This window comes from Nerophis ophidion, linkage group LG04 (assembly GCF_033978795.1).
Source record: "Nerophis ophidion isolate RoL-2023_Sa linkage group LG04, RoL_Noph_v1.0, whole genome shotgun sequence".
Lineage (NCBI taxonomy): Eukaryota > Metazoa > Chordata > Actinopteri > Syngnathiformes > Syngnathidae > Nerophis > Nerophis ophidion.
Window position 1 is genome coordinate 35,465,306 of NC_084614.1, and position 26,998 is coordinate 35,492,303.

The 26,998-nt window shown below is 39.8% G+C and overlaps 1 protein-coding gene across 4 annotated transcripts in view; it reads left to right on the forward strand.

The window, feature by feature from the left end:
• specc1 (sperm antigen with calponin homology and coiled-coil domains 1) overlaps positions 1–26,998 on the forward strand; it is a 189,866-nt gene that overhangs the window by 16,965 nt on the left and 145,903 nt on the right. For all 4 annotated transcript variants that reach the window (XM_061897939.1, XM_061897943.1, XM_061897942.1 and 1 more), the window contains exons 2-3: positions 21,455–21,663; positions 21,739–21,874. In XM_061897939.1, coding sequence (XP_061753923.1) covers positions 21,457–21,663; positions 21,739–21,874 — 343 coding nt within the window. In that variant the 5' untranslated portion in view covers positions 21,455–21,456. The remainder of the gene's footprint in view (positions 1–21,454; positions 21,664–21,738; positions 21,875–26,998) is intronic.

A 26,998-nucleotide genomic window follows, 5' to 3' on the forward strand; every position in this document is an offset into this window, starting at 1 on the left:
GTATATTCAAATTGATTCTATCTGACTTGATTCATTTCTCATTCCTCATGGTTTAAAACTTAAAATGGATACTGGGGTTTATTTTAATAAATCATTTGATTGGCATTGCAACCATCACATTATCACATGAAATTTAGAAAGGCGAATAACTTGGTCATTTTTCAGGCGACGTTGCAAACATCTGCTCGCAGTTATTTTGCCAAGGCTTTTCACTTTTGTCTGGCACATGGTGTTCATGTCTGAAGAGAAACTGAGTCCTTAAATCACTAAACAGAGCGGTATTAACCATTATCATACAGTATAACAGTGGGTATAACATTTTTAAATTTTAACGTTTATATCTTCAGTTGTGTTACCTCTGCCAGGGGGTTATGTAATGAGTGCTGTTGGTTTGCCTGTAAGTTAGTTGGCAAAATAACTCAGTTATTGTCAAATTTTCATGAAGCTGTCAGGGAACAACTGATTAGATTTTGGGCCTGATTTGAATAATTATATTATGTTACTTTACATTTAGGGTCGCACCATATACTGTATAGCATATAAGTTATATACATTTTGCTGAGGATAAAGCTTTTAGGATTATCTTCATTTCGTGATAATGCATTTTGATGACATGTTCTAGCTGTGGCCTGCAAATTTGTCCTGAACGCAATGTAGTCCTAGTTAGGGATGCGTGAGTCACTAATTTTCACTTCTGTGACGGCAAATTTACTGTTTCGGCAAATTTACTGTTTCCTTACAAGGAGGATGAGAAATAACTAAACATGGTACACTACACACTGTAGAGGGATACAATAAGCCGTGCTAACCGCTAGGGATGGGTGCCTTTCGCATTGGAATCGATACGGTACCAATGACTATACTGTTGTGCTTGTAACGTGAAAGCAAAACAACATTATTCAATCAAAGAGCAGAAGTATCTTTTTACATAAAGCGACTCATAATGGCGGCCACCTCAAAAATGGTGGGCACATTTTGCTGAGGATAAAGCTTTTAGGATTATCTTCATTTCGTGATAATGCATTTTGATGACATGCTCTAGCGGTGTCACAAAGGCGCGTAACACCTGTGTCCTCAAATGGAACTTCAGACAACTGCAGCCCTTTGGCTGCAGCCTTCAGAGCTTGGATGTCCTGGTTGTTTGCTTGGTCAACTGTCATCTGTGCAAAATTCGAGCCCCACATGGACAGCGCCCGTGACGGCTCAGGAGAGGCAGTCAGCAACGACATTGTTCTTACCAGCAAGATGCTGGATGTCCGTCCTAAACTCGGAGACGTAGGAGAGGTGCCTCTGTTGCCGAGCCGACCACGGTTCGGCCGTCTTGGCTATCGCGAAAGTGAGGGGTTTGTGGTGCACAATAGCTGTGAAATGCCTTCCTTCAATCAGCAAACGGAAATGACGTATGGCCAGATAGAGGCGGAGGAGCTCATGGTCAAACATCCTATATTTCCGCTCGCGGGGGCGCAACGGCCTGCTAAAGAAAGCTAAAGGTTGCCAAGTGTCACCCACCCACTGCTCATGCACTACATCTAATGCATAGTCTTAAGCGTCCGTGGTGTTTGCAATTGGAGCATCAGGTAATGGGTGGGCCAGCAGGATAGCACAATTTACCCCTGCAAATGCACTGTGCCGTGTGTCAGACCAGTCCACCATGTGCTTGGGAGCAGCCCCTTTAAGAGCATCATACAGCGACCGCATGAGGTCAGCTGCCCGGGAGATGAAATGATGGTAAAAATTCAACATGCAAAGCAATTCTTGAATCGCCTTAACGGTGAACGGGCTGGGGAAGTTTGCAATGGCAGCAACTTTCGCTGGAAGGGCAACTGCCCCGCACTTTGTGACTTGATGTCAAAGGAAGTCAATTACAGACACCCCGAATTGGCACTTAGCCGGGTTAACAATGAGCCCGTGTTGGCTAAGGCACTGAAAAACGCTCCTGAGGTGTGTCATATACTCAGCCTGAGAGGTGCTCGCCACCAGGATGTCGTCCGACTAGATAAACCGAAACGGCAAGCCAAATAAAACAGCTGGAAAGTCTGTGTGGCGCTCTTAAGGCCAAAGGGCATCCGTAAAAATCTGAACAGGCCAAATGGGGTGATGACCACCGTCTTCGGGATATCAGAGGGGTGGACCGGCACCTGGTGATATGCCCGGACGAGATACACCTTAGAAAAAACAGTTTTCCTAGGCAGGTTGGCGGAAAAATCCTGTATATGGGGGACTGGAAACTGTCCAGGGTAATCGCATTGTTGAGCCTTCGGTAATAACCGCATGGCCGCCAACCACCTCCAGGCTTCTTCACCATGTGGAGGGGAAATGCCCACGGGCTTTCTGAGCGGCGAATAGTCCCGAGGCATTCCATAGTATTGAATTAATCTCTAACGACGGAGAGCTTTGCAGGGTCCAGGCTCCGAGCTCGTGCGTGCAAATGGAGGCCCGTGGTGGCAATGTAGATTTCCACACCATGCTTGGCGGTAGCTGACGAGAACGTGGGCTGCGCCAGGTTGGGGAACTCCGCAAGCACCAGCGAGAGTGGAAGTATCTGCCATGGGCCTTTCTGCCCCACCCAGAAAGAATGCAGCCATATAAGTCGGTTAAAGGCTAAAATGAACTTGTCTGCTTCAGCAGCAAGTTCGCGGCAGTCCGAGATGGCAGTGTTTGCTTAAGCAGCCCACACCTGAGAAGGCAAGAGTCTCAGGAAAAGCTGCAAGAAGAGGAAACCAGGCCTGTGCTCATCTCAGAAGTCTAGCATTTTGTCCATAAGTTCAGAGGGCTTGCAATCGCCTAGTCCTAGCAACGGAAAAAGGCGGCCAGCTCTTTCCGCATTGAAAAGTTCTCTGGTCTATTAAGAGGTTAACCTTCAACGTGAGATACTTGTTCCCCTGTGGTGGGCACGTAAGGACGCTAACCACTTTGGTCGCAGTTGCACTCCCGAGGGGGAAAATTACATAATAGAACTTTGTGTCTTTCTCAGCAACACCACGCAGCACGAACTGTGCTTCGACCTGGGCAAACCATACAGTCGCGGAAGATTCCCAGAACTCCGGCAACTTTAGTGAAACTGCATTCGCCGTCATGGTCGATAATATTCACTGAATTCATTCAGTGAAGCGTTGGGGTCACCGGTGTTGCGCTTGTAACACGAAAGCAAGACAACTTGAAATAGCTTTGACACAGAAGCGTGTGCGCCATTTATTCACACAAAGAGCAGACTTTTTTTGACATAAAGAGACTCAAAAAAGCGGTCACAACAAACCCTCACCTTTGTTACGGTCACTTTGGCACGAAATTACTCACTCTTAACTGCATATATGAATGGTAAAAAAGAACAACATATACTTGTTTTTAGTTGCTTACTGCTATGTTAATACGCATAATGTTTTCTTGTATCGTGCTGCATCATTGTAGTGATATCGTGAAATCCCAGCTCGTTTCGACAGTGCAAACATTTTTCCACAATTTTTTTTCAATTTTAAATGATCGCAAAACCTTTGACAGCTTAGCTCATTTTCTTTTTGTCCTTTGCTTTCCTCTCCCATTTTCATTTTTCTTTGAGCAATCTCTCTCTATCAACACTTCACTGCACAACCCTGTATCTCCTAAAAGCCTGCTCTCATGTGCACTCTGTTGGAGCAGTATTGCGGAAAGTTCCGGGCACTTCATGTGACCAGGATTTTTTTTTACAGTTGTTTTTTTTTAATTTATACTCATTCAATGAATCATCAAAGCAACAACATTCAAATTTAAGCTTTTTCCTAATCAAATTAATGTATTTAATCGAATAGTTGCAGCTCCAGTGTCTATTGTACAGGTATGTTACTTTTTTGATACTCACCGAGGTCTTAAAATGTAACCCTTTGAGGACAGTGTGGATGTAATGTATTTGGTATTCGATATTCCGTCATGTACACTATATCGCCAAAAATATTTGGCCACCCATCCAATTGATGAAAATCAGGCTTCCTAATCACTTGGCCCAGCCACAGGTGTATACAATCAAGTACTTAGGCTTGGAGACGGTTTCTACAAACATTTGTGAAAGAATGGTCCGCTCTAAAAAGCTCGGTGATTTCCAGGGTGGAACTGTCATAGGATGCCACCTGTGCAACAAATCCAGTTGTGAAATTTTCTCGTTCCTAAATATTCCAAAGTCAACTCTCAGGTTTATTTTAAGAAAATGGAAGAATTTGTGAACAACAGCAACTCAGCTACAAAGTGGTAGGACACGTAAACTGACAGAGGGGTCAGCAGATGCTGAAATGCATAGTGCAAAGAGGTGGCAGACTTTCTGCACAGTCAGTTGCTAGAGAGCTCTAAACTTCTTGTAACCTTCCAATTAGCCCACGTACAGTACGCAGAGAGCTTCATGAAATTGGTTTTCACGGCTGCGCAGCTGCATTTAAGCCATACATCATCAAGTCCAGTGCAAAGCGTTGGATGCAGTGGTGTAAAACACCTTGTCACTGGACTCTAGACTCTGGAGTGATACATTTTGCTTTTCCATCTGGCAATCTGATGGACGTGTCTGGGTTTGGAGTTTGCTAGGAGAATGGTAAATTTTAGACAATTCCATGCTCCCAACCTTGTAGTAACAGTTTGGAGCGGGCCCCTTCCTCTTCCAACATGACTGTGCACCAGCGCACAAAGCAAGGTACATAAGGACATGGATGAACTTGACTGGCCTGCACAGAGTCTTGACCTGAACCCAATAGAACACCTTTGAGATGAATTAGAATGCAGACTGAGAGCCAGGCCTTCTGGACCAAGATCAGTGTGTGACTTCACCAATGCTCTTTTGGAAAAATTGTCAAAAATTCCTATAAACACACTCTACAACTTTGTGGACAGCCTTCCCGGAAGAGTTGAAGCTGTAATAGCTGCAAAAGGTGGACTGACATCATATTGAACCCTATGGGTTAGGAATGGGAGGGCACTTTAAGTTCATATGTGAGTCAAGGCAGGTGGCCAAATACTTTTGGCAATATAGTGTATCTTAGCCAGCCGGACTTTGGAATAATAGGTACAATGTATTGGCGTTCATTGAATAAGGCTGTATCTAGCACCAATGGAATATTAATGAACTCTACTTAAAATGTCTGTCCAGCTGTCCTCAGATAGGGTAACTAGCAAATTAACTTAATTTAATTCAGAGACTCAGGGCGTAAATGAAAATATGTGTATATGATCAGACATGCATTTTTTAATATACCAATTCAGTTGGTTTTTGGTCTTCCTGTGCCAATTTTTAGCCTGCAGTGTTTACAGATTTACATTGAAGAACATTTGGAAAAACAAACCAAAAATGTCCATACTATTTTAGACACTTGTCTTCTGTTCACATACAGCAGGGGTCACCAACCTTTTTGAAACCAAGAGCTACTTCTTGGGTACTCACTAATGCGAAGGGCTACCAGTTTGATACACACTTAAATAAATAGCCAGAAATAGCCAATTTGCTCAACTTACCTTTAACTCTATGTTATTAATGATTAATGATATTTATCTTTGTGAAAACACTGATCATCTTAATGATTTCTCACAATAAATATATATAGAAACAGATAAATATCAATATGCAACACTTTCTTTATATATTTTCTCTAAGTGCACATTTTTAAAATTGAACATTTTCAAATGATGACTTCTAAGACAGTCTTGTGAAACCACAATATCCCATTTTAACTAGCTGGCCACTAACATTTTTTAACAAATCATGAATTACTGTACCATGTTTGTACAAATAATAACTCATGTAAAATACAAAAGTCAACTCTCAAATTTTTAAATAAATCATGTCACACTTTGAACTGGACACCAAATCTGTTATCTGTTTCTTTGTCAGTTAGTGGGAAGCCTGGCATTGCATGCTGTTAACTAGTGTGTTGTACTCTGGTGTGTAACTTGACACTGCAACTCTGAGTGAGTCTTGCAGGTGTGCATCACTGAGGCGAGTTCTGTGTTTGTTCTTGATGAAGTTCATGTCAGAAAAGGCTGATTCACAAAGATAAGTGGAACCAAACAGGCTTGCAACCTTCATACAGTAGCTGCTGCGCATACACCATTGTACTATTCTGTGTCAACAAGGCACCAAATGTTTGGTGCAGCCTGGTGGGCTTTAAATTTTAAATTGTAAGGAAAGAAGAGGAAGTGATTTAAAAGGTAAAAAGGTATATGTGTTTAAAAATCCTAAAATAATTTTTAAGGTTGTTTTTTTTTCTTAAAATTGTCTTTCTGAAAGTTATAAGAAGCAAAGTTAAAAAATTAATGAATTTATTTAAACAAGTGAAGACCAAGTCTTTAAAATATTTTCAAGGATTTTCAAATTCTATTTGAGTTTTGTCCCTCTTAGAATTAAAAATGTCGAGCAAAGCGAGACCAGCTTGCTAGTGAATAAATACAATTTAAAAAATAGAGGCAGCTCACTGGTAAGTGCTGCTATTTGAGTTATTTTTTGAACAGTCCAGCGGGCGACTCACCTGGTCCTTACGGGCTACCTGGTGCCCGCGGGCACCGCGTTGGTGACCCCTGATATACAGTAACATATGAATAGGGTTGGGTATCGTTTGAATTTGAACGATTCCGATTCCGATTCTTTGTTTCAATTCCGATTCCTGACGGTTCTCGATTCCGATTCTTTCTTTAAAAAAAAAAAAAAAAAAAAAGGCAAGTTCAAAAAAAAGTTTAGGATATTTTAAATGAGCTAGCTAACCTACAGTCTTTCTGAATGAAATAGTCTGACATTCTCCATCAATTTGAATTCTATTAACTTTTTAAACTTCTTATGAACTCTACTATAAATTTCTCACAGGGCTGTTTTCAACTAGAATATAAATATCAAATCTATGAACTTGAATATAAATATTATAAATTATGAATACATTTTCACAGGGGTACACTTTTTTCATCAAGAGAGCTTTATTTTTGAAAACCTCATGAAAACACATTTACACACACAAGCGTATGATGCTGCAGGTACTTAAACATGTTACCGTGCTCCCACTGATGGGCTAACCTGATGCAGAAAAGCAAATAAACAATAAGAAACAACTTGCAAAACCCAGTACAGATTAGCAGCAGGTACAGTATAAAATCAGAGACAGTTCTTGTTTAGGAAAATGACCATATCCGCCTTCTCAGGCAGGATGCGTGAGCGTTCTGGACAGATAGTGTCTCCTGTCGAAGACGGGACACGAATTTATTTGTACTCCATGAACTCGGAGGTGATTTATCATGTTCGACGTGCACCCCCCTGAGCACGAAACAGTCCTGTTGCACGTGTTACATTTCGCCGATATTTCATTTCTTTTAGCAAAATAAAGCCAGACTTTCGACCGCTATCCATGCTTGACTGACTCGCTCGGCTACATAGGCTCGGCTATGTTAACACTTCCGGCGGTGGGCGCTTCTTCGTTGGTGTTCAGCGGCTTCTTCTTCCGGGTCGACTGACTTATTATTTTTTTCCGGTCGGCGGACTGGGTATCGAAACTAAGAATCGAAATTTAAACTTTTGAACGATTCCGTGAGAATCGGAAAGTTAGTCCCGGTTCCAATCGATACTCGATACCCAACCCTACATATGAATTGCCCTGATGTGGGATCTGAACCGAGGATGTCATTGTGGCTTGTGCAGCCCTTTGAGACACTTTTGATTTAGGGGTATATAAATAAACATTGATTGATTGAATAATAACCAGTGAGAACTAGCTCATAATATTTCAAGTTGAATGAAATGAGTGAAGTTGTATATTGTTTCACATTCCTCTTTGTGTTTTAAATCTTTAATAAAGGTTTGGTGTACAATGAGGTATGCTTTCAATACAGGGATATCATTTTTGGGCCTGCTTTTGTGATGAAAGCAGACTGACCTGTCCTGTCGGCATACAAGCCATACTTCTCAGATCTGGTGGGTGATTATTTTATTCACACCCAAGAAAAGATTGTTTCATCTACGTCCAAGAAGATAAGTGCTGCTGCTTGCTCTCCACTTTTCTTCTTCCAGCAATAACCTATTAGAGGCAACACAGTTAAAGTTGACTGTGACTGCAGTAACATGAACAATTTTAGACTTACCTTGTTATTAGCCTTGTTTAAACTGGATGCCATCACGGATCACAAAGGAAATGCAAACTATAATTTGGTATAATTTAGAGCTGCAATTAAAGACTATTGTGATAGTTGACTTGTCAACAGCTATCTTAACGATAAGTCAACAAATCAAATTATGAAGGATAAAACTAGTTTTGCATCTTTTAAATCAGCTTGAGATATTTTAGGCCTCTGCTAACAAAAACAACCAACATTATTACTTCAATCTGATTTTTTCATGAACTGTACAGCAAATAGGCTGCTACAAAAATAATTATCAAACTTTTGTCCATTTAAAAGCAAAGACAGGCGAAGTGCTAGTAAAAAAAAAAGTATGATTTCCTTATGTAAACAAAGAAAAGTCCAAATAGCAGCAAATAAAACAACACCTAAGCTATCTAGCTTCCTTAAAAACAAAAAGAGCAATTTGTGATGATGATGTGTCTAGAAAGCTGCTTATGGGTTAGGGGTGTAACGGTCATACTTGCCAACTTTGAGACCTCCAATTTTGGGAGGTGGGGGGTGTGGTCGGGGGCGTGGTTGGGGGCGTGGGTAAAAGGGGAGGAGTATATACCCAGAATTCACCAAGTCAAGTATTTTATATATATATATATATATATATATATATATATATATATATACACTTGACTTTTAGTGAATTCTAGCAATATACAGTGGGGCAAAAAAGTATTTAGTCAGCCACCGACTGTGCAAGTTCTCCCACTTGAAATGATGACAGAGGTCTGTAATTTTCATCATAGGTACACTTCAACTGTGAGAGACAGAATGTGAACAAAAATCCAGGAATTCACATTTTAGGAATTTTAATGAATTTATTCGTAAATTATGGTGGAAAATAAGTATTTGGTCAACCATTCAAAGCTCTCACTGATGGAAGGAGGTTTTGGCTCAAAATCTCCCATTCATTCTTTCCTTAACACGGATCAATCGTCCTGTCCCCTTAGCAGAAAAACAGCCCCAAAGCATGATGTTTCCACCCCCATGCTTCACAGTAGGTGTGGTGTTCTTGGGCTGCAACTCAATATTCTTCTTCCTTCAAACACGACAAGTTGAGTTTATACCAAAAAGTTCCAATCCTCTACTGTATCATCCTTGTGCTCTATGGCAAACTTCAGACAGGCCTGGACATGCACTGGCCTAAACAGGGGGACACGTCTGGCACTGCAGGATTTGATTCCCTGTCGGCGTAGTGTCTTACTGATGGTAACCTTTGTTACTTTGGTCCCAGCTGTCTGCAGGTCATTCACCAGGTCCCCCTGTGTGGTTCTGGGATTTTTGCTTACCGTTCTCATGATCATTTTGACTCCACGGGTTGAGATCTTGCGTGGAGCCCCAGATCGAGGGAGATTTTCAGAGGTCTTGTATGTCTTCCATTTACTGATAATTGCTCCCACAGTTGATTTTTTCACACCAAGCTGCTTGCCTATTGTAGATTCACTCTTCCGAGTCTGGTGCCGGTCTACAATTCTTTTCCTGGTGTCCTTCGACAGCTCTTTGGTCTTGACCATAGTGGAGTTTGGAGTCTGACTGTTTGAGGCTGTGGCCGGGTGTCTTTTATACAGATAACGAATTCAAACAAGTGCCATTAATACAGGTAACGAGTGGAGGACAGAAGAATTTCTTAAAGACGAAGTTCCAGGTCTGTGAGAGCCAGAGATCTTCCTTGTTTGAAGTGACCAAATACTTATTTTCCACCATTATTTACAAATAAATTCTTTAAAATTCCCACAATGTGAATTCCTGGATTTTTTTTTTACATTCTGTCTCTCACAGTTGAAGTGTACCTATGATGAAAATTACAGAACTCTGTTATCATTTTAAGTGGGAGAACTTGCACAATCGGTGGCCGACTAAATACTTTTTTGCGAGATGTATATATATGTATTTATTTTATTATATATATATATATATATATATATATATATATATATATATATATATATATATATATATATATATATATATATATATATATATATATATATATATAAATAAGAGAAATACTTGAATTTCAGTGTTCATTTATTTACACATATACACACACACACATAACACTCATCTGCTCGTTGTCTAGTTAAGGTTTGAATTGTCCATTCTTGTTCTATTCTCTGTCACTATTTTTCTAACCATAATGAACACCCTCTCTGATGATGGATTGCGGTGTGGTACGCACAAAAGTACTTTCATCAAATGCACTAGAGTCTGGAATCTTCCATTTCTCCCTAGCATGGCCCAAAACCGGTCAATCTTTGCTTCCTGAGGAAGATCTTCTCTGCCAAGCACTTGGTAGTCCACTATTTCTTCCCGGAGGCTTTCCAGGTCCAATCACAGCTGCGGCTTGGAACTTACAAGCGTATTTCTTCATCTTACTCATCGTTGGCGTCGCCATGGCTGTGTCTTCCTCGTTCTTCTGCACCCTCTAAAAGCCGTAGATGTTCTTACATATGCATGTAAGGTAGATGGCAGTATTGTCCTGTTTAAGAGTGTCACAACATTGCTGTTAACGGCAGACAAACTGCTTTACGGTAGACGAAAACGTGACTGCTGTTGTTGTGTGTTGTTACCGCGCTGGGAGGACGTTAATGAAACTGCCTAACAATAAACCCACTTAATAAACCAAGAACTCGCCCTCGATCAATCTACAGTTATAACGTCATTGGGCTGGCTCGCTGTTTATATTGTGGGAAAGCGGACGTATAAACAGGCTGTCGACACGTCACTCAGGTCCGCATGGAGCTGGAGGGGGCACGGCCTCCAGCTTCGCCTGAATTTCGGGAGATGTTCGGGAGAAAATTTGTCCCGGGAGGTTTTCGGGAGAGGCACTGAATTTCAGAAGTCTCCCGGAAAATCCGGGAGGGTTGGCAAGTATGGTAACGGTACGCAAAAATTTTGTTCGGTGCGTACCTCGGTTTAGAGGTCAGGGTTTGATTTATTTTCGGTACAGTAAGAAAACAAAACATACTTTTTTTGGTTATTTATTTACCAAACTTGTAAACAATGGCATAACATACACACAGGGTCCATTGCCAGGGTTAATGTGGTCAACATATATAGAATAAAAACTAAATAAGACAAGGCTCGGAATGTTTTTTTAACAAAACTTTTCTACATTTAAAGTGCTTTTTTTCATTGATTGAGACTTTTATTAGTAGATTGCACAGTACAGTACATATTCCGTACAATTGACCACTGAATGCTAACACCCCAATAAGTTTTTCAACTTGTTTAAGTCGGGGTGAGGGTTGGACTTTGTCACCGATTCTGTTCATAACTTTTATGGACAGAATTTCTAGGCGCAGCCAAGGCGTTGAGGGGTTCCGGTTTGGTGGCCACGGGATTAGGTCTCTGCTTTTTGCAGATGATGTAGTCCTGATGGCTTCATCTGGCCGGGATCTTCAGCTCTCACTGGATCGGTTCGCAGCCGAGTGTGAAACGACCGGAATGAGAATCAGCACCTCCAAATCCGAGTCCATGGTTCTCGCCCGGAAAAGGGTGGAGTGCCATCTCCGGGTTGGGGAGGAGACCCTGCCCCAAGTGGAGGAGTTCAAGTACCTAGGAGTCTTGTTCACGAGTGGGGGAAGAGTGGATCGTGAGATCGACAGGCGGATCGGTGCGGCGTCTTCAGTAATGCGGACGTTGTATCGATCCGTTGTGGTGAAGAAGGAGCTGAGCCGGAAGGCAAAGCTCTCAATTTACCGGTCGATCTACGTTCCCATCCTCACCTATGGTCATGAGCTTTGGGTCATGACCGAAAGGATAAGATCACGGGTACAAGCGGCCGAAATGAGTTTCCTCCGCCGGGTGGCGGGGCTCTCCCTTAGAGATAGGGTGAGAAGCTCTGCCATCCGGGAGGAGCTCAACGTAAAGCCGCTGCTCCTCCACATCGAGAGGAGCCAGATGAAGTGGTTCGGGCATCTGGTCAGGATGCCACCCGAACGCCTCCCTAGGGATGTGTTTAGGGCACGTCCAGCTGGTAGGAGGCCACGGGGAAGACCCAGGACACGTTGGGAAGACTATGTCTCCCGGCTGGCCTGGGAACGCCTCGGGATCCCCCGGGAAGAGCTAGACGAAGTGGCTGGAGATAGGGAAGTCTGGGCTTCCCTGCTTAGGCTGCTGCCCCCGCGACCCGACCTCGGATAAGCGGAAGATGATGGATGTATGGATGGATGAATAAGTCGGGGTCCACGTTCATCAACACCCCCCGCATATATCCTTTAACTTGGCAATAAGAGGATATATGGGCTCATTGCTCGTCCACCATAGAAGTGGGTCAAAATCAAATTTTTAATGCAATATGGACTTAAATCTGCTGCTATAAAAAACATTTGTTATTGCTTTTGCCCTGCCTGACTCGCCGAGGAGAGGCTGCTTGAATGCTGTGGTGACGCTTCAAAAGGGTTAGCATGTGTTATGACAGTGGTTCTCAAATAGGGGTACGCGTAACCCTGGGGGTACTTGAAGGTATGCCAAGGGGTACGTGGGATTTTTTTTTTAATATTTTGAAAATACCAACAATTCAAAAATAATTTATAAATATATTTATTGAACAATACTTCAACAAAATATGAATGTAAGTTCATAAACTATGAAAAAGAACTGCAAGAATGCAATATTCAGTGTTGACAGCTAGATTTTTTGTGGACATGTTCCATAAATATTGATGTTAAAGATTAAATTTTTTGTGAAGAAATGTTTTGAATTAAGTTTATGAATTCAGATGGATCTTTATTACAATCCCCAAAGAGGGCACTTTAAGTTGATGATTCCTTTTATGTGTAGAAATCTTTATTTATAATTGAATCACTTGTTTATTTTTCAACAAGTTTTTAGTTATTTTTTTAGACCATTTAATAAATCAGACGCATTGTGCTGTATTTTACTTTTTTATCTCTTTTTTTCAACCAAAAATGCTTTGCTCTTATTAGTGGGTAGTTGAATTTAAAAAATGTTCACAGGGGGTACATCACTGAAAAAAGGTTGAGAACCACTGTGTGACAAGAGTAGCCTATGTGTGTGTGTGGCCCTTTAATATGGGACAGCATGTGAGGTGAGTGTGTGGGCGAGAGAGGTGAGGGAGCGGTAGAGTGCGGTAGTGGCTAGTGTTTTTCTGGATTGGCTGTGTGCAAAACTTCAATAAAGCCACGATTTGCAACTAATCGCCGGACTCTTCAATTACCCTGGAGTCCGGACCTGTGGAGACCCACTGCCGGGTAGAGAGAAGGGTGTTGCCCCCGTGAATACATCAGCCCTTGAAGAGTGTTTCCCCTGCGCTCCTCGACTACACTACGGTTTGGGAGCCGGAAGCAGGAAAGGTGTAACACGTGTTTGACGTGTTATCAGAAGCAGCTGCTGAACAATCTCGGCAAACCTCCATCCTCCATTGTTGTATGGCGCAGCCAAAGTGTTCCCAAACGGGAGATCTTAACGAGGCAGGAGGGTCTTCCAGCTCTGGCTTTTACATGTTGTCCTAGCCCGGTCGCTGCTAGCTTGTGTACTCGTTCGGTACACCTCCGAACCGAACCGAAACGGTTTAATCCATCCATTTTCTACCGCTTGTCCCGTTGAGGGTTAACAGTAAAAGTCTAATGCTTCTTCAGCATTTGCATTGAGCAAACTTGTCCAAAAGATGGCGCCATAGTAGAAATAATACACCTTTCTGTTTTGTTTTGCGCTTTTCAAAGTATAGTATTCCGATTTAAGGTGTGATGCATGAAAATGCACGTCATACACAGTAACATTCTAATCTGAATGATGATCAGATTAAATAAATGTCAATGCACACGTGGCTACTGTCATTAACTTCAGATGCCACTCCAAAGCAAAAAAAAAAAAAGACCCTGGTACGATCTGATAATCGGTCTGGAATGATCACAAATAAGGAAGCAACACAACACAAAAGTTTGTAACACAACAATATTTCCTCCTCAAAAGTCCCTTGAAGATTTGCATGGTAATACGTTTGAAGGGAACACGCTTCACTCACGACTGCCGCTACTGTGCTTTATCGTATGTCGTCAAAGAAAGTAATCCACAGGCCAATATGAAGCCACTCAAAAAAGGGAAAAATTGAAGTAAGGTAATTATCCAAAAAATACTCTCCAACAAGAGTGGGTTTGCTGACACGTCTCTAGTCTCCATCTGACATCAATTTATTGTGCTGTTTGTGTGCGACATCAAATCTCACTTTGATCAGTTATTAATTGATTAATTTTCCTTTCCTGTTGTGTAATAAGTGAGGACGTTGTCTTTGTGTGTGAGCCATTATTTAATTTTGGTGGTGAAGTCGGACCGGATGTGACCTTTCGCGATATTATTGTAAAGCCGGAAGTGTGCGTAAGTGCGCGTGTGTGTGCGCGCGTGTGTGCGCGCGTGTGTGTGTCTGTGTGTGTGTGTGTGTGTGTGTGTGAGAGGATGCATTGACAAAAGCCAATTGTATTCACAAGATATGTGACTGTGGTGATGGTCAATAAATAAAAGTGCCTTCCGATTCCCATGATAATGTCATTCCTTTCTGCTGGTTTTCATCTAACTACAAACTCTCGTTGGGTGTTTTAACTTTTTCAATCCAATCAAAAAAGTTCCTCTTTCCTCTTTTTGCTATCAATTCCTTTTTAGGCTCTGTTAGTTTAGCTTCCGTTTTGCTACAATGTTAACATCCATGCTGTGTCCGTAATGTTTTCTTTCAAGTAATGTAAAAATACTACCGCAAAGTACTGTTGCAGTGTTGCTGCATTTACTTTACTCACAGCCCAGTAGAGTTATATGGTATACCGGTCAAGTACACGTTTGTTTTGTCCCATTTTCATGTCACAGGAGTTCCTCTGTTGTTTCATCAAAAAGAGAAGGCTATCTTGAAGGGCTATATTCCATCGTATATACATTCGTATCTGTGTTAATAGAACCCAATTCTAGCTGGGACGCGTTATCTTTAATCTCCTTTCTTATGAGTTAAATTTTCTTATTAAAGAAATTCATAAAATCATCAGCCGTGTGGGTGGAGCTACTGGGAGGAGTCCCTTGTTGGGTTAGCGTTGCTGCTGTACTAAAAAAAATATTTAGGATTATTTTTATTGAGGCGGATGAGTTTGGAGTAGTAATTAGCTTTGGCTAAGGTAAGCATGCATTTATAAGTTATTAAACTATTACGCCATGCTTGATGGAAAATGTCAAGTTCAGTCGCATTCCATTTGCATTTTAGCTTTCTACATGATAGTTTAAGAGCTCTGGTTTCTATTGTATACTACTTCAAATAAAGCTCTTGAATACAATTCCACGCAAACATTTATTAAAGTCAAATAGAACTAAGGCAACAAGATAAGTATCCCACATTTCTCTTTTCTGAAGTAAATCTGTACAACAGATGTAGGCATCTACATCAACATTATGATTTGCCTGAGGGGCTGGAAAAGACAGATTTAAAATGAATAAAAAAAATAATGTATATATTTTTTTAATCAATTAAGAATCCTTTTCAATTTGAATCAGGATTCATTTAAAAAAAAAAAATAATAATAATAATATAATTTAATTAGAAACAGTACAATATTGCCTCTGCAAAACGCAGGTACTTTTGATTTTTTTACGAACATTACGCCGCACTGTCGTGACATTGTTAATACTAGCACAGGCGCATGTGAGGCAAAAGACATGCACTTACTTACAATACTTACAAGCAGACACAATGTGGAGACAGAAAACGGAGAATGGACGCGTTTTGTCTTAAAAACTAAAGATAAAAGTGAAGCTAGAAATACTGAAACGCCACTCTGCAAGGGGGCTTTAACACATGGTTGGCTTGCTAGCGGCTAATGTTCATCTGCAGTCTGCAGTTATTTCGTTTCTTCTAAATAAAGTTTTTCTTAAAATATATCCTCCTTGCAGGACAAGGAATAGCTTAGCATGCTTCACTACAAAAAATGGGAGGATACAATAGCTAACCAATAACAGCAAGCAACGATTACATAGATATTTTTTAGTATCACAATGTTTTGTCATTTTTTTATTGTTCATAAACCCAGGAAATACCTTCTTGGGCAGAAAAGAACTAAGTATTACCAATGTATTACCCTATAACTACTTAATATTGGCTGTATACCAAATATTGTAGTGTCCCACATAACGTATTTAAAGTATCCAAACAACAGAAGAATAACTGATTATTACATTTGAACAATGTGTACATATAATACATTAAAACAGAAGGCAAGCAGATATTTATAGTAAATGAATTGGTAGATTACCGTAATAATACATTTTCTATGGCTTGTTCCTCACAATTGTGACAAAATAAAATAGGAAATGACATACATTACTGCATACATCAGCAGACAAATTAGGAGCCTTTGTTTGCTTACTCACTACTAAGACACAAGTTGTCTCGTATGTTCACTAAGTTATTTAATGCCGAATTTGTTATTTTATTGCAATAAGAAACATATGTTTAATGTATCATAAGATTTTCTGCTAAAATAAAGCCAATAATGACAATTTTGAAAAATATCAAAATGCAATTTTGGAACAGGTACCAAAATATTAGTATCGGGACAACAATACAGCTCAGACTTTAAAGGAGGATGCACGTACAGTATCACAATTAGCTGCACTAATGTTAAAACCCCATCTCCTCTGCGTATCAGCATTTTGAGAACGAAATGGGTACTGACACTACCCATATCCGTGACCCATATCCACGTTTTATTAATTGAAAATATACTTTCCCTTGTTGGTTGGATGACTCATCGACATATAGGCTAACGGGTATATATTTACCCCGTTAGCCTATATGTCGATGTGTCATTGACCGGACTAGCATGCTAAGCACTCGTTGCACAAACATACTAAGTTTGTTAGACAACATCATCGACAGTATTGGATAATATAGTTTCGGTACGAAATTACCATTTCCATTTATTACAAGTAATAACAAAACATAAATGCCTCCCTTCCCTATCAAGGAGGAAATAAGCAAGTTTGGCGTCCGATTAAAAAATATTCTCTGCTTTCAATTGTCTCCATCTTTCAAAGCATCCCCAATACAAAATCCTTGTTTTGTTCCTGGCTTTGTCATGAATAAATTGATAATGGTAACTAGGCCTTTTAGATATACTGAGTTCTGACATGTTTAGTAACTTTACCAGTGGCAGTAGCTAGACAAAGATGACTATGTGTAACTGGCAACCTGGACACACTCACAGACTTTCTAATTGGTCTAACAGTGGAGGACGGGACATCGAAATGAAAATAATAAGATTTTGAGGCTGTAAATCTAATTTTGAAATCAACATATCCCGGCTAAATGACCATTATCAGTTATAAAGGTATTCAAAAATAATATGACTTTTGACATATCAGTGCCATTTAATGATGACTTGACATTACATTTCTACATATGGCACCCTAAGGATTACAATACAAATAATATTTATAACGTTCGGCGGATGTTTTTATGTTGTACTATGATAATAATTGTAAAATTGTACAGCATAATTGACTTAACACATTTATTTGTCGGTGCCAAATTTTCTTATTGATTATTGACTAATTGTTAAGCTCTGACTATGCAGGAGTTGTTTACATTGTTCCTTATCTCACTTATTTGTATTTACAGAGAGAGTTCTTTCTAATGCTGAAGCTGAGGTTTTTAGCTAATTTAAGGTTGTCTCAGACTGAGACATCTGGGTTTCTTACGCCGCCATAAATTAAATGGCTCCAGAAGAATTAGCATCATATGGTATTTCTAAAGCCATATTTTAGAATCATTAAAGCTTTAGCTTTTTTGAAGTATGGTTCTTCGTACTTGTACAGTATACAGTTCCAAAATCATCATCACATTAGTTTAACTGTTTAGACTACCAAGTGGACTGTCACAGGACATTGCTGGCAGAAACCTTGAGTCATATGATGCGCTCACAAAGAGACACATGTTTTCATGACGTAAACCGAATATTCTTAATTACAGCAGACGGTCCAACACAAGCGGAAAATATTAAATATACTTTGTTGGTCAAATGTTTGCTGATAATCTTGCTTTTTGTTCTCAGCCATTGTGCATTACTTGCAATTTACAGTAAATGAAATGTGTGGTAAAAATAGTCCAGGGAATAGAAATGTTATTTATGTCTCCAGTCCGCCCTTAGGGTAACTTGTTCTTATTCCTGCAAGGTTTACTCCCAACTGAAGCTCAGTGTCTGTCAGTGAATGTTAAAATGTCAAGCTACTTATATCCTTGATCAATGACTCAGCCCGTCCTCTGGGATCTACAGTACACAGCTGTCAACCCATCCTCTTTCCAGTTCCCTCAGTGACTCCTCCTAGCTGTGTGTTTTGTTACCTGTCGGCTGTCACACACCCAGTCATACTTCTACATATTTCCCTGAAATCGATGATTTTTTAGGTGTTTGCAACAATTAATTGAAAAAAAGGGATAGGTACAGTAAATAGTTTGGTTTTCGCCATCTGAACATTTATAATAGTGATTATTAGCAGGTTTATTATAGTGAGTATATTTAGATGTAATCACAATTAGATATATGTGTCTTGTAAAAACATACTAAATATTGTTTTATCAGGTTGATTTTTAAATCTGAATGATGGGGCAGGACATTGTGAGCTTTGCTTCTCCCTGCTTTTTTTGAACACACAAAATATTTTTTTTAAATTGATATATCCCTATTGTTCATTTTTTTTTTTTTTTTTTTTTTTTTTTTTACAAATGACGGTATTCTATTGGATATGCTATTTTTATTTTGTAGTATATCACAATAAACGTATAAACAGAGGTTTAATGCCACCAAGTCAGCTATGGCTGCTTTTCCAGGCTTCTGATTGGACAAAATGTACACGGCAGCAGGAGTATGTGTTTGCGTGTGGACAGAGACTGTTTTGAAAGTACACTAATGTGGATGGAGACCGTTTTAACCTCATATATGCGTTTTGGAAAGTATCTGCGTTCGCGTGGACATGGCCTAATGCTAACGTACAATGGACATTGAAAGGCTAGCAAAAGTTAGCAGAACGTACTTATGCGTCCATCTATTTTCTACTGTATACCGTATATAGGTCTGTGACGGTAAATGGTATAATGATAAACTGTGGTAAAATTCCCGACCATTAGTAAAACCGTTAACATTTTTAATTGCAGAAAAAACGTCATTTGTTACTGCATTTTAGGCAACACTGCTTACTTCTGGAAACAAAGTCCCAGCAGAACTGCCGCATGCGCACAGGCGACGTTCAGCATGAAAAAACATGGCGGAAGACAACTATACGGACTTTGCTACGGAGATTTCCCCTCGGAGTAAGCCGAGCCAAGCCTTTGGTTTAACTTAATTTTTCTCGCTTCTTTTCTGTTGAGTCTTTGCGTGCGTTTAAGAGCGCACTGCTGTGTTTCCATTGGCGACAGGTGTGGACAGACACATTTGTCTCACACTAAAAGTATACAGCGAAGGATAAAAACTATGTGATGTTGCTTTCATTTTCTCAATACAGCGTCCATCAACTGTGACTGAGAGTTAATGATGCGGGGAACCATACAGCAGGCACTGTGTCGGGAACGTTGCCACAACTTGATTATAAAGTCTTTAGTTTGGTTACTGGGATACTCACTTGTCCTTTATTTAACTGCAAACTGTATCAGTGTTCAAACAACATAAATATAAGCTTTAATTTTTTGTCATCTCATTCAACTGAACACATGCTGTGAAGATTGTGTTATTCGATGTGAGAGGTATCACTCCTGTTTATTTTTTTAGCCAAAATGTTGGTGTTGTTGAAGAAAAGCGCGTGTTCATTAGACTTTATTTTCATTAGCCAAACTGCTTTTTTTTTTTTTTTTTTTACACGTTTTTTTAATTTCATAAAGTCATTTTAAAAACCGTTAATGTGACATACAGTAGCATGTTAATATTTAATGGTGTATAGATCATTCCCATAAGAGTTATTTCTGCTCAAACTCTTACTGGATCTGTCCAGATACACTCATGTACATGTAAATGTACAGAACTTAAAGAATAAATCTCTCTTGCTATCAAAATGTAAAAATACAGATAAAGGCAGCATGTAATGAGAAAAAGATGACACGTTGATACTTGACTATTAATGAACAACAAAAACAAATATTTGTCTTCAGATATGAAGTGAAGTGAAGTGAATTATATTTATATAGCGCTTTACATTGTGAAACCCAATATCCAAGTTACATTTAAACCAGTGTGGGTGTCACTGGGAGCATATGGGTAAAGTGTCTTGCCCAAGGGCACAACAGCAGTAACTACGATGGCAGAAGCAGGGATATATAGATAATGTGCCTTTTTATTCGACAATACAAATTACATGATGGCGTCACGTTCACACCTCAACACTGTTTTACCGAATATAATGAATAATCAAGATTTCAAAATTGTTAAAAATAATCGTATTTATTATTTTGGCCATAATTGTGTAGCCCTATGTGTAAGACTAGATTTCATACATGAACGCTACTTTTAGCTACATGGACAAAAAGTGCAGTTACGTCTTATGGCAATCAGGTGCCACCTTGCAAAATTCTTACTTGTTTCTATTTTTTAATCTCTTATTTCCATAAAGGGCTATTGCACAATGTTCACATTTATTTTTTTATTTTTTTTCTACCACATTACTTGGTTTATAATACTTGTTTTGCTTTCATACGCACATTGAATTTGTACTTGAGATCCATGAAACAGCGTCTTTATCTACAATAATGTTTCTTTTACAAAGGAAATAATTTTCAATGTGTTTTTTTTTTTCAAATAAAACTTTGTTAAAATATCTCAGTTTAAGTACTTTTTGATAATGGTGAATACATTTAAAAATAACGTGATAATTATGATAAATGTGATAAGAAATTTTCATACCTTGCCATCCCTAACTGTATATCTTCATTAGGGTAACAGGGTAAGCAGGAGCCCATCCCAGCTGACTTTGGGCGAGAGGTGGGGAACACACAGGGCACATTTAGACACACAACCAACCACACTTGCATTCATACCTATGGACAATTTAAAGTCTCTAACCCTAACAAGCAATCTTTTTGGAATATAGGAGGAAGTCACAGTACCCGGAGAACAAGGGTGGAGAAAATATGAACGCCACAAAAGTGATATGTGCAAGCAAGATCCGAAAATGCTTATTAATCAGCAATGAAATTATAGTTTAAAACATAATAATGTAAATTAAGATTTACACTGCCTTACAAGTGACAAAGATTACAACTTCCAGTTTTATTGAAAAGTTTAAGCGATAATTGTGTGGGCTTGACTCAGAAAAACACTCTATAATTATTGATTATTTCACTTTTTCTTTATATGTGCGGTTATCCATCACACAGCCATGATGAAAACGGGCGCCACCAAATCGGGGCTGCCCAAGACAGGGCTGCCCAAGGCGGGGTTGCCCAAGACAGGGCTGCCCAAGGCGGGGCTCAAGGACCGGGCAGAGCAGGCCTCTTCAGCTTTTTGTTCCTCCTCCACCACCTCCACAAACATGAGGACCTCCAGATCGTCTAACACACTGGCCTCAGATCAGCGTCTTAGCAGGGTGAGACCCCAACTTTACCTAAACCAACGCCTGAAGTGTCATTACATCTGGTACTAACAGCAGCTACTTGTTTAGCTTAAACGAGCCAACAGTGATGATACTCTGACTAAGCCTGCACTGGGAGCTGCTGCCTCTGGCTCACGTATGAAGAAGACCGTGACGACGGGAGCCATTGCAGATCTTGCTGAGGGCGGCCCCCGCAGTCTGTCAAGTAAGATCTCAAGTTTTGTCAGATATGTTTTGAAGTGTAAATAGTAAAGCTAACCACTAAAGGCCACTAGATGGCCACATCACTTAAGAAATACAGAGCACCCTGAGAGCCATTTCCACCCTTTTTGGTATGCGTCATGTGGAATGTTTTGGTTCTTACAGGATTAATTTGTTTTTCTGTAACCAAGAGACTCAACAAAGTAATTCTGATACTGGTTTAGTTGCTTAGCTGTACCGATAGTAAGTGACGTGTTGATCAAAGTAACTGTTTTTGAAGGACTTGGTAATGATCTTCATTGTCAAACCAAGTCAAATGTCCATCCATCCATTTCTTGTACTAATTATCCTCATTAGGGTCCCGGGTGAGCAACACCCTATCTCCTCTGACTTTGAGCATGACTGATACAGACTGAACAATACAATATCAAACTTGATTCATTAAAATTTAGAAATACTTTAATAATTCTGTGCAGTTGCCTAATAAATTAAAACAAATCTGTTTTAGTTAGTTACAATTAAACTAAAGTTCAATTTGGCATCACATAAATTCAACAATTAATATGAAAATACTTTTTAATTCCCTAAATCGCACCACTGCAATTTTGCCTATTGTACAGTTCCCTTCTATATGACATACTCAACTATGCTATACTCTACTATACCTATTTGATAATGAATTATGGTTTCAAAACTGTTGTACCAAAAGTCCTGCCTTGCTGCATTCAAATTATTCAAGGCTCTTTTTTTATCTTTTCCCTTAAAGCTGCTTTCCGTTTTCAGACATACATAGAAAAGTCTACTCTAAAATAATACGTTATTAGTATTGTAGCTCACACATACATATGGAAAAATGCTAATTGCTGCAAGTTTTTCTTACAGCATTATTTTTTTAAAATCCTTAATTGGTGAGATACTGGCTCATATCAAACGGTGTTTCTATGCTGAGCGACAAAGTCGTTCTTCGTCTCAAAGATAATTGTGTTGAGACTTCAAATGAGCAGAGAAACCATGGCCAATTGAGGCTCTCACTTCTGAAAAAGATACATAAGAAACTGCTTTGGCTTTAATTAACAAAAGGTTGTTTTGGGCACAAGATCAAAAGAGATACAGTATGCATGCATTATCCCTCCTTAGATGCTCACATTGGCCTATTTTGTGAACCAAATTCTGCTAACCAATCATCATCAAAGGAAGGAATGTTGCTAAATAATTATTTGTCATAAAGAGAAGTGCCCTTTGGTTGTCCATCATTTAGGTAATATTGAGGGGTTAGTGCGTCTGCCTCACAATATGAAGATCCTGACTACTCCTGGGTTCAATCCCGGGATCGGGATCTTTCTGTGTGGAGTTTGCATGTTCTCCCCGTGAATGCGTGGGTTCCCTCCGGGTACTCCGACTTCCTCCCACTTACAAAGACATGCACCTGGGGATAGGTTGATTGTCAACACTAAATTGGCCCTAGTGTGTTAATGTGAGTGTGAATGTTCTGTCTATCTGTGTTGGCCCTGCGATGAGGTGGCGACTTGTCCAGGGTGTACCCCGCCTTCCGCCCGATTGTAGCTGAGATAGGCACCAGCGCCCCCCGCGACCCCAAAGGGAATAAGCGGTAGAAAATGTATGGAGGAAAAAAAAATGGATGTCCATGTTGACAGGCCAACTTGTGTCCCATTTAGAATTGAAACTTTTAATCTGTTTTGTTGTGCTTGTTTCTCAGCCATTACAGTTGAAGAATATGGTATGATAGATACAATTTTGGTGGTTTTACATTTATTTTTCTACATGTAGACTGCAATATTTTAGTCAATACATCACCACTCACAGAATTTGCATCCTATGAATACAACCCTAAAATGCACACTGACAATCACATTTTCATCTGACTTGTAGAGCTGGTGCTTTTATTTAATTTGTTTCCATCAGCCGTGTAGTGATACATAAATGTACGTTAAAACGGCCGCACATAGACATACAACTTATTGTCTGACAACCCTGAAATGTCAGGAAAGTAATCGGCCATCAAGTGGAAAATGAAATCCGACATGAAAGAGCTGTGATCCATCCATCCGTGTGAACAATGCCAGTCATCATTTAACCTGCTTCACTTAATACTCCAGAGATTGTTCTGACAGACTACTGGAGTATTTACACAAAAAAAATGTCAGAATCTGAATATGGATTATGGTGACACACGTGTTGTTAAAGAGTTACATTAAAGGGGTCATATTATGTTTTTTTTTCTAATTTTCAAACACTATCTTGTGGTCTACATAACATGTAATGGTTAATCTTTGGTCATAATTTTGCATAGATTCTTTTACAGACCATCTTCAAATCGTTTTTGACCATTTATTCAGGTTGCGCCGTTTTGTAGGCGGTCTTATTTACTTGCCCCCACTTCGACTGCTTCTTCTCCCCACAAGCCATGTTGTAGTTTTTAGCGTTTCCATTTAGACGATATAAGTTCAAACTATATGCTACTTTTTATTAGACGTGGCAACAGTGCATGTACGAGCCAGTCTGCCCCACAACAAGAGGCTAGAGGAAAAGAAGGAGCTAATTGACTCCTGTTAATTTCTGCAGCATGTATGCATATATACAGTCATGGTCAAAAGTTTACATACACTTGTAAAGAACATAAAGTCATGGCTGTCTTGAGTTTCCAATCATTTCTACAACTCTTATTTTTTTGTGATAGAGTGATTGGAGCACATACAGTACTTGTTGGTCAGAAAAACATTCATGATGTTTGGTTCTTTTATGACTTTATTATGGGTCTACTGAAAATGTAACCAAATCTGTTGGGTCAAAAGTATACATACAGCAATGTTGATATTTGGTCACATGTCCTTTGGCAAGTTTCACTGCAATAAGGCACTTTTGGTAGCCATCCACATGCTCCTGGCAAACTTCTGGTTGAATTTTTGACTACTCCTTAACAAAATTGGTGCAGTTCAGCTAAAGTTGTTCGGTCTTGGGCGCAGTTGGGTGTTCCATAAGGACAATGACCCCAAACACACATCAAAAGTGGTAAAGGAATGGTTAAAACAGGCTAGAATTAAGGTTTTAGAATGGCCTTCCCAAAGTCCTGACTTAAACGTATGGACAATGCTGAAGAAACAAGTCCATGTCAGAAAACCAGCAAATTTAGCAGAACTGCACCAATTTTGTCAAGAAGAGTGGTCAAAAATTCAACCAGAAGCTTGCCAGAAGCTTCTGGATGGCTACCAAAAGCGCCTTATTGCAGTGAAACTTGCCAAGGGACATGTAACCAAATATTAAAGGCCTACTGAAACCCAATATTACCGACCACGCAGTCTGATAGTTTATGTATCAATGATGAAATATTAACATTGCAACACATGCCAATAAGGCTGGTTTAGTTTATTAAATTGCAATTTTAAATCTCTCGCGAGGTATCCTGTTGAAAACGTCGCGGAATGATGACGCGTGCGTTTGACGTCTCGGGTTTTAGCGGACATTTTTTTCCAGCCCGATCCAAGCTTTAAGTAGTCTGCTTTAATCGCATTATTACACATTATTCTGGACATTTGTGTTGCTAAATCTTTTGCAGTTTCTTCAATTAATAATGGAGAACTCAAAGTAGAAAGATGGAGGTGGGAAGTGGGGCACTGCAGGTGCCTTTAGCATCACAAACACAGCCAGTGTTTCCTTGTTTAAAATTCCCGAAGGTGAAGCGCTACTATGGAACAGAGCGGTCAAGTGAACATGGATCCCGACCACATGTCAACCGGCAGGTTTCGTTGTGAAAATTGTGGTAATAAGTCGGCTCTTACCGTGGACATCAGTGGAGCTTGCGTCCTGCTGCAGCTTCCCTCAGAGACATTGGCGGTCAACACACCCGTGGCCACACCCCTCCGACTTTAAGGTACTATATAATCTCCCTAAAATACTAGTAAAACAATAGGCAGATAAGGGATTTTCCAGAATTATCCTAGTAAATGTGTCTAATAACATCTCAATCGCTCTCTCCTTTATTTTCTTTTTTTTTCTTTCTAGTCCTTCACTCTCATTATCCTCATCCACAAATCTTTCATCCTCGCTCAAATTAATGAGGAAATTGTCGCTTTCTCGGCCTGAATCGCTCTAGCTGCTAGTGGCTATGATCGTAAACAATGTGAGGATGTCAGGAGCCCTACAACCCGTGACGTCACGCACACATCATCTGCTACTTCCGGTACAGGCAAGGCTTTTTTATTAGCGACCAAAAGTTGCGAACGTTATTGTCGATGTTCTCTACTAAATCCTTTCAGCAAAAATATGGCAATATCGCAAAATTATCTATTATGACACATAGAATGGACCTGCTATCCCTGTTTAAATAAAACAATCTCATTTCAGTAGGCCTTTAACATTGCTGTATGCACACTTATGAACCAGCAGATTTGGTCACATTTTCAGTAGACCCATAATAAATTCATAAAAGAACCAAACTTCGTGAATGTTTTTGTGACAAACAAGTATGTGCTACAATCACTCTATCACAAAAAAATAGGAGTTTATTGGAAAATCAAGACAGCCATAATGTTATGTTCTTTATATATGTATTTATGTTTGTATGTATATGTATGTGTATGTATGTATCCATCCATTTTCTACCGCTTATTCCCTTTGAGGTCGTGGGGGGCGCTGGTGCCTAGCTCACCTACAATCGGGCGGAAGGCGCTTACACCCTGGACAAGTCGCCACCTCAACGCAGGGCAAACACAGATGGACAGACAACATTCACACTCACATTCACACACTACGGCCAATTTAGTGTTGCCAGTCAACTTATCCCCAGGTGCATGTCTTTGGAGGTGGGAGGAAGCCAGAGTACCCGGAGGGAACCCACGCAGTCACGGGGAGGACATGCAAACTCCTCCACCGTGCTGCCCATATATACAGGTGCTGGTCATATCATTAGAATATCGTGAAAAAGTTGATTTATTTAATTAATTCCATTCAGAAAGTCAAACTTGTAAAATGTATACATTCATTCCAAACAGACTGATACATTTCAAGTGTTTTTTGCCAAAAGGAGATGATTATAGCTGACAACCAATGAAAACCCTAAATTCAACATCTCAGAAAATTAGAATATGGTGAAAAGGTCAGATATTGAAGA